Here is a 9,047-nt window from a genome sequence, read left to right as displayed (position 1 = left end):
TAGACTTTACTAAGTAACTTCACCCAAGTCTGCTCTCCTCCTCTAGACTTTACTAAGTAAGTTCAGCCCCGTCTACTCTCCTCCTCTAGAGTTCACTAAGTAAGTTCACTCCAGTCTACTCTCCTCCTCTAGACTTTACTAAGTAACTTCACCACAGTCTGCTCTCCTTCTCTAGACTTTACTAAGTAACTTCACCCCAATCTACTCTTTTTCTCTGGACTTTACTAAGTAAAAGAATCTTAGTCTTAGGTTTCCTACCTACCTTGAACTATTAGTGGAACAGTTTCGGTTAAAGAGTGGCCCACATTGTTGTCTGCCTCACACATGTAGTAGCCTGAGTCCGAACTCAAAACTCCTGTTATTGTAAGAGAACCGTTCTCCAGCACGTGTTTGTGTGGTCCACTAATTATGTTTTTATAGTGTGAGGACCCTCTTTCTGAAAGCGTTAGACAAAATCAATGCACATTTAGTTAAGAAGTGAATATGAAGAAATTTTTCTCCAAAACGTTGATACAATGATATATTGAATAACTCCTTAAAGTGTATATATTAGAACCAGAAATATATATTCTGAAAATTGCTTTTCTGAAGGAAAGACACGTTTTAAAGTTAAAAAAAGGTTAAAATCGTAAGTATTTAGCTCTATGGGAAACAGCCAGTAAGCAACATTGTATACACGTATTCTTTTGAAACATAATATTCTCTGTTACAAAAAATATATTTGAATGAGGGTTGCGTAAATAATTAATACTTTAATACGCTGCTCTAGCTCCATAATTAACTCAAACTTGTTAATATTAAATGAAGCTGAAAAGATGATATTTTTTATTACAGACGAAATCGGGTTTTATGTTCTTCTCGGACTTTCAGTGTGTTTACTTTTAACTACATTGCTGATGTGTGTTTTTACTTTTTACCACATTCCTGCGGTGTGTTTTTTTCGCACTTGCAAAGTTCTAACCTTTGTTTCCAGGCTTTTTGTCTGAAATTGTTGTAATGCAAACTCTAACTTTAAATATCTTGGCGAAACAAAAGTTGAATCTTATTTCAATTAATCGTTTTATCTTCTAAAATAAAGAATAAAAGTGATTCAAAAGTACAAACTATCACTCAAAAGATGTCCATACACGCACATGTCGCAGACGTTATGTCGCTTAAGTTATCGATTTAATTTCTAAGTTCATATCCTGAAATTACTTGATATTACGTCGCCAATATTTTAAGAGATATGAAACCGGATGACATTGATATATTTACTAATCCTAAGCCCTTATGTTTAATTAATATCTAAAGACCGTCGTTTCTTTTGAAAGTTATTATTGTTCTACTTACTTCTATCGTATTTTTTATTATTACAGAGCTGTAATTTCAACTGTATTACAAGGCTGAGTTAAACAACTTACTTCTACTATATTTCCACCGTATTACAGGGTTGGGTTGGCCATCTGCCTGACAGTCGAGTCTCACCAATTGGCTCAAGACAACACGTGTTTCTGTTGGCTTTATTCTCCAACGAGGAGACGCTAAAAGATTGAAAAGGAGAAATATTTCTGCCTCCTCTTGAATTATCTTGCTCAGTGGAGAAATTAAATCATATTTTAACAAATTCTTTAAGGTCAAAGGTAGCTTTATTAAACTCTCAATTTACACAAACAAAGCTAATCTCTGTATTCCAAATCTAGAGACAAATTTATGATTATTTTTTCTAGCCTCCTGCACACTACGTCATCTGACAAAACGCAGGCAAAAGCTAGTATTTATCATAAATTTAAAGAGGTATAATTAGATACAAGGATTACCTTCAGATCTCTCAAACCACGTGGAAACTGTAATTATTTCTCTACATCTGGCCTTATCTCGTGTATAGGCGGAGACGAGAAACTGTCTTATGTATTCTTCACATCAAAATTATTTAGACTAACAAGTTATTGAAGAGTAAAGCTGTCTAATAAAAACTAGAATTATTCTTCTTGCCTGCGATTCTAATGAAGAATAGGTTAGTCTCCTTTTGTGTAAAACTGAAGGATATTAATCTCTTGTATCTCACCTCGTACATAAAAATGGTGGAGATTATAGTTAGGCTCCTATATTTCATTTTGTGTGTGGAACTAATATTTACTAGCATTAGTTTCCTAAGCCTCACATCGCATGTGAAACTGATGACTATTAGTGTCCTACAACTCACTTTTCATGTACAACAGATGGATTCTAGCATTAGTCTCCTACAACTCATTTTACATCTGAAAATGATGAATATTAGTCTTCTACAACTCACTTTACGTGTGAAGCTGATGAATATTAGTCTCATACAACTCACTTTACGTGTTAAGATGATGAATATTAGTGTCCTACAACTCGCTTTACATGTGAAACCGATGATTGTTAGTCTCTTACAACTCACTTTACATCTGTAACTGATGAATATTAGTCTGCTACAACTCACTTTACGTGTGAAGCTGATGAATATTAGTCTCATACAACTCACTTTACGTTTAAGCTGATGAATATTAGTGTCCTACAGCTCGCTTTACATGTGAAACCGATGATTGATAGTCTCCTACAACTCACTTTATATCTGAAACTGATGAATATTAGTCTTCTACAACTCACTTTACATCTGAAACTGAAGAATATTAGGCTCATACAACTCACTTTACATGTTAAGCTGATGAATATTAGTGGCCTACAACTCGCTTTATATGTGAAACCGATGATTGTTAGTCTCCTACAACTCACTTTACATCTGAAACGGATGACTGTTAGTCTCCTACAACTCACTTTACATGTGAGACTGGTTGAAACTAGACGTAGTCTCCAATATTTCACTTTGCACGTGAAACCGATGGAGGTAGAAATAGTTACCTCGTGTGCAGAACTGAATAAGGGTAGAATTAGTTTCTTAAATCTCACGTCACATGTGAAACAGATAAAAACTGGAATTAGTCTCTGACATACCCTACCTCTCACAAACATAGCAGCACTTATATTAACAGATGCTGCCTTGTTTCTTGCTTCGCACGTGTAGTTTCCATTGTGGTGTCGGTCAACAGTGTCAATGATGAGGGAGAGGATGAATTCACTGATGGACACAATTCTCATGTTGCCACTGATGTCTTGTATACGCTGGTCATCTTTATACCAAGCCAGTCTGACTGGAGAGTCTCCGGCCAAGACTGTGCATAATGCTGTTGCTCTCATTCCCTCCTCTAAATTCTTTGGAAATGAAAATGGACTGACGACTGGAGCAGCTGAAAAAATAATTTAAAAGTTTCAACTTTCTCTACAGTCTGGTTTAACATAGCTATATTTTACGAGTTTAGTTCGTGTGATATAAGAAATGGTGCGAAAATTAATTCTAAGAAAATATTTGTTTTAGATCATCACTAATATGTTCTTCCCTCAGATCAAGATCTTTCCAGAATCAATGTGTTCTTTTCTCAGATCAAAGTATTTCCAGCAGTGACGTGTTCTTCCCTCATATCAAGATCTTTCCAGTAGGGACGCGTTCTTCCTTCATATCAAGATATTTCCAGTAGTGACGCGTTCTTCCCTCATATCAAAATATTTCCTGCAGTGACGTGTTCTTCCCTCAGATCAAGTTTTTTCCACCAGTGACGTGTTCTTCACTCAGATCAAGATCTTTCCAGCAATGACATGTTATTCCCTCACATCAAAGTCTTTCCAGCAGTAACGTGTCCTTCTCACAGATCAAGATCTTTCCAGCAGGGACGTGGTCTTCACTCAGATCAAGGTTTTATCCAGCAGTGACGCGTTCTTCCCTCATATCAAGATTTTTTCGACAGTGACGCGTTCTCCCCTCATATCAAGACCTTTTCAGCAGTTACGTATTCAATCCTCAGATCAAGGTTTTTTTCCAGCAGTTATGTGTTCTTTCCTTAGCTTTACTATACTGCAAATAAAGTCGAAATATTCTACAAACAAAATAACAAATACAATCAAAACCGCATAGGCGACGAAAATAACAAAATTAAATAATAGGTTAAACAATCGCCAAGTTATCTATATTTGTAATAAGAAGAATGACATTATCCTTCTTTTGATAGAAAAATACGATATTAGTTAAATTTCAACTATATTTAATAGATGTATTAAACACTATTCAGCAACAGGTATACAATCTTTTGAGCATTGCTTCAATAATTAAACAATATTCGTGAACAACTAAACTATATTGGGTGTATGGCTTCAATATTAAATATTAACTAGCAACAATTACACAATCTTGTGTGCATTGTTTCAGTATTGAACAATATTCAGCAACAGTTATAAAATCTTTTGTGCATTTTTCGAGCAGAAATTTGGTTGTTTTTGTGGCCATACTAAATTTAATAGTTTAACTGTTAATTGCTGAAACAATGTTTTAAAGGTATACATGGTAGGCCATAGAGACCCCTGACATTGAATAGTTGAATATAATTTGTTGAGTCCATATACATTATGTTATGAGGGGAGTCATAAAACCATTACAACCCTTAGAAACTGAATGGTTAAACTATCAGTAGTTGAGTCTGAATACGTTATGTTATGAGGTTGAGTCATAGATCCCTTATACCCCTTAGAAACTGAATGGTTAAATTATCAGTAGCTGAGTCTGTGTACATTAGGGTTATGAGGGTGAGTCATAAAACCATTACACCCCTCAGAAACTGAATGGTTAAATTATCAATAGCTGAGTCTGTGTACATTAGGTTATGAGAATGAGTCATAGAACCATTACACCCCTCAGAAACTGAATGGTTAAATTATCAATAGCTGAGTCTGTGTACATTAGGTTATGAGTGTGAGTCATAGAACCATTACACCCCTCAGAAACTGAATGGTTAAATTATCAATAGCTGAGTCTGTGTACATTAGGTTATGAGGGTGAGTCATATATTTCTTATACCCCTTACTTTTTAAACACCGACTTTTGTATCAAGCTGCATTTGTTACACCTGCACTTCTTTTCTAACGTACTTAGTGGCCAAGTCATTTATACTTCCATAAATCCTTTTATAACGTGCTTAGTGTTTTTTTTTCACTCATACGTTTGAAAAGTTCTTGTCATGTGATTTATGTAATGTTTTCAAATGAAATATAAAATAATTTCAAGATTGAAAATATTAAACTCACCAAGAACTTTTAACTCGAAGTATTTTATTGCATTTTCTCCCTGGCCATTTTCAGCAATACAGCTGTAAAGCCCTCCATCTTCGGCTCTTATTTCACGGATTATAAGCATCCAATCTTGTGTCTTGACTCTATGTGTTGTTGGAATAGTTCGTCCATCTAAACGATAATCAATGTAATACTTAAAGAAAGCTACAAATATTCGAATCAGCAACGAGCAAGTTATTACTTTAATCAGGTTGTAATTTAAAATTTTACTTTTTAAATATGAAAACCCTTAGAAAAACTCAATTTTTAGGGTTGAAAATAGAAGAACAAGTGACAGCAAAAGGAAAGTCAGACAGAGAATGAAGAAAGGACAAGTGGCAATGTGGAATCATATTGAAAATGAAGAAAGGACAGGAGGCAATATAAAGTCATAAAGTGAATGAAGAAATGATAAGTGAAAATATGAAGTCATAAAGGGAATTAAGAAAGGACAAGTGGCAAAAGTAAGTCATACAAAGAATGAAGAAAGGACAATTAGTAATATGATGTCATATAGAAAATGAAGAAATTACAAGTGGGAATATGAATTTATACAGAGAATGCAGAAAAGATAAGAGACAATATGAAGTCACACAGAGAATAAAGAAATGACAAATGGTAATGTTGAGTCATACAGAGAATGAAGAAATGACAAGTGGCAATATGAAGTCATAAAGAAAATGAATAAAGAATAAAGGGCAATATGAATACAGTCAATGAAGAAATAACAAGTGGCAATATGAAAACATAAAAGGAATGAAGAAAGGACAAGTGGCAAAAGTAACTCATACAGAAAATGAAGAAATGACAAGTGGATATATAAAGTCATACAATGAATGAAGAAACGAGTGGTGGTAATATGAAGTCATACAAAGGATATAGAAAGGACAAATGGCAATATGAAGTGATACAAAGGATATAGAAAGGACAAGTGGCAATGTAAAATCATACAGAGAATCAAGAAATCACAAGTGGCAATAGGAAGTCAAAAAAGAGAATGAAGAAATCACAAGTGGCAATAGGAAGTGATAGAGGGAATGAAGAAAGGACAAGTGGCAATATGAAGTCAAAAAGGAAATGAAGATAGGACAAGTGGAATTATATGAAGTCATAAAAGGAACTTAAAAAGGACAAGTGGATATATGAAGTGATAGAAGAAATAAGAAAGGACAAGTGGAAATATATGAAGTCATAAAAGTAATTTAAAAAAGACAAGTGGATAAATGAAGTGATAGAGGGAATGAAGAAAGGACAAGTGGAAATATATGAAGTCATACAAGGAACTTAAAAAGGACAAGTGGATATATGAAGTGATAGAGGGAATGAAGAAAGGACAAGTGGAAATATATGAAGTCATAAAAGGAACTTAAAAAGGACAAGTGGCTATATGAAGTGATAGAGGGAATGAAGAAAGGACAAGTGGAAACATATGAAGTCATAAAAGAACTTAAAAAGGACAAGTGGATATATGAAATGATAGAGGGAATGAAGAAAGGACAAGAATGTTGAGTCATACAGAGTATAAAGAAATGATAAGAGGCCATATGAAGTCAAAAAGTGAATGAAGAATGGACAAGCGGCAATATGAAGTGATACAAGGAATAAAGAAAGGACAAGTGGTAATAGAAAGTCATACAGAGAATGTAGAATGGACAAGTGGCAATGTTGAGTCATACAGAAAATGAAGAAATGACAAGTGGCAATATGTAGCCATTCAGAGAATGAAAAAATAACAAGTGGTAATGTTGAGTCATACAGAGAATAAAGAAAGGATAAGTGGCAATATCAAGTCATAAAAAAATGAAGAAAGGATAAGTGACAATATGTCATACAGTGAATGGAGAAATGAGAAGTGGCAATATGAAGTCATAGAAATTGAAGAAATTACAAGTTGCAGTATGAAGTCATACAGAGAATTAAGAAATGATAAGTGGCAATTTGAAGTCATGAAAATGAAGAAATGACAATTGGCAATATAAAGTCATACAGAAAATGAAGAAAGGACAAGTGACAATATAAAGTCATACAGGAAATGAAGAAAGGACAAGTGGCAATATGATATCATATAGAGAATGAAGAAATTACAAGTGGCAATATTTAATCTTACAGAGAGTGAAGGAAGGAAAAGTGACAAATTATAGTCATGCAGAGAATAAGAAAGACAAGTGACAATATGAAGTCATAGAGTGAATGGAGAAATGACAAGTGACAATATGAAGTCATAGAGTGAATGGAGTAATGACAAGTGGCTGTAAACGGTGATGCATGCGAAGGAAGAAAGCCAAGTGTTCGAGTTATATCCTTGAACCTCTGTCAACTATTTATTATTTTGAGTTCACTTTGAGGGCTCGTTGGATGTTTTCCTTTAAAGTTTTAACTGAAACTAATAAATATTAAGATTAATATCATGGGGTGTCTGTCTCCCATCTTGAAATTACCGGACTTGGGATGTGTAGACTTCTCCGATGAGTGATATTAAGAAAACACTGTCAATGTAAGAAGATACAGGGAAGTAAGTACATTCTCCAAACACAACATTCTCTTAGTTACCTGTAAGTGAACACAAGCTATACAGAGTTATTGGGAATAATTAAAAACAACCAAAACGACACGGTCAATATTTTACCTCACCACGTGAACAGCGATAGAATATAAACATGTGTTTCTAGAGAATGAAATAAATGAAAAGTAGTCGATTTTCACCAGAAGAAGAAATAACTAAAAATGTACAAAACATGAAGGTATAGAACAAACATGGTATAGAAATGCTTTAGAATTAAGAAAGTACACTACAAAATATAGAACCGTCTTGTTCAGGACAAATTTTGTAAAGAAGAAACAAGATACAGAACAAAATACAGTTGCATAAACAATTTACAGAACAAACAAGGTACCGAAAAAGTACAGAACAAATACTGTAAATAACAAACAAGGTGCAGAAGAAAGGAAAGATCAAACAATGTACATAAAAATGATACACATAACAATGTACAGAACAAACAATATACAGAATAATGTACAGAACAAACAATATGCAGAAAAGACAAAACAAGGTATAGAACAAAAGCTGTACAGAACAAACCTTGTAGCGAACAAGCAAGGCATAGAAAAACAACGTACAGAATAAACAATTTATAGATCAAAGACGGTATTCACCTACGAGATAGAGTCCGTTTCTTATTTGTTTGCTTTCCAAAAACTTTCATACAAAGTAGCTTTGAGCTTAGAAAAAGATCTTATCAGAAACTCTGACTGACCTTTCCTGAAGTAGACCTCTTCTATAGGATGTCCGGACACAGGACACCTAACTTCAAGAGAGCGGCCAGTAACAACAGTTAGGTTTTCCATTGGACGTATGAAAGGACGGCCAATCACATCAATTCTAGCCTCATGTGTGGCTGTGGCGATTTGATTATTAGCTAGGCACTGATAGTTTCCACCGTCCTCAAGACGAAGGTCACTCACGTTAACGAAACTTATGAGAGTACCGTTCACATCGACAAAGTCTCCTGTTTGTAATCGCCTGTTCGACGGTAGGGCAGCTCCATCTAGCGTCCAAAACACTTGTGGGAGGGGTGATCCTATTGCCACGCACTTGAGAGACACCTCGGCTCCTGGCATCAGCAACTGCTTGTGAAACACTTTTGTTAACCTGGGTGGTTTCTCTAGAAAGAGTAAAGGAGAACACCGTATAATTGTACCAGTGTTTAATGTAGTCTGATAACATCGTATAATTCTACCAGTGTAAATAATCCGATAACACCGTATAATTGTACCAGTGTTAAATGTGATCTGATAACACCATATAATTGTACTAGTGTTAAATGTGATCTGATAACACCATATAATTGTACTAGTGTTAAATGTGGTCTGATAACACCATATAATTG

General features: G+C 34.6%; 1 protein-coding gene across 7 annotated transcripts in view; it reads right to left on the bottom strand.

The window, feature by feature from the left end:
* LOC106469055 (Down syndrome cell adhesion molecule-like protein Dscam2) overlaps nt 1–9,047 on the bottom strand; it is a 77,591-nt gene that overhangs the window by 53,215 nt on the left and 15,329 nt on the right. For all 7 annotated transcript variants that reach the window (XM_022397452.1, XM_022397455.1, XM_022397449.1 and 4 more), the window contains 5 exons: nt 8,415–8,822; nt 5,134–5,289; nt 2,961–3,248; nt 1,404–1,523; nt 263–436 (listed from right to left, as the gene is read on the bottom strand). In XM_022397452.1, the coding sequence (XP_022253160.1) occupies nt 263–436; nt 1,404–1,523; nt 2,961–3,248; nt 5,134–5,289; nt 8,415–8,822 (1,146 nt within the window). The remainder of the gene's footprint in view (nt 1–262; nt 437–1,403; nt 1,524–2,960; nt 3,249–5,133; nt 5,290–8,414; nt 8,823–9,047) is intronic.

This window comes from Limulus polyphemus, unplaced genomic scaffold, assembly GCF_000517525.1.
Source record: "Limulus polyphemus unplaced genomic scaffold, Limulus_polyphemus-2.1.2 Scaffold3277, whole genome shotgun sequence".
In the NCBI taxonomy this organism is placed as follows: Eukaryota; Metazoa; Arthropoda; class Merostomata; order Xiphosura; family Limulidae; genus Limulus; species Limulus polyphemus.
Note: the sequence above shows the minus strand (reverse complement) of the source record. Positions and strands in the feature narration are given on the sequence as shown.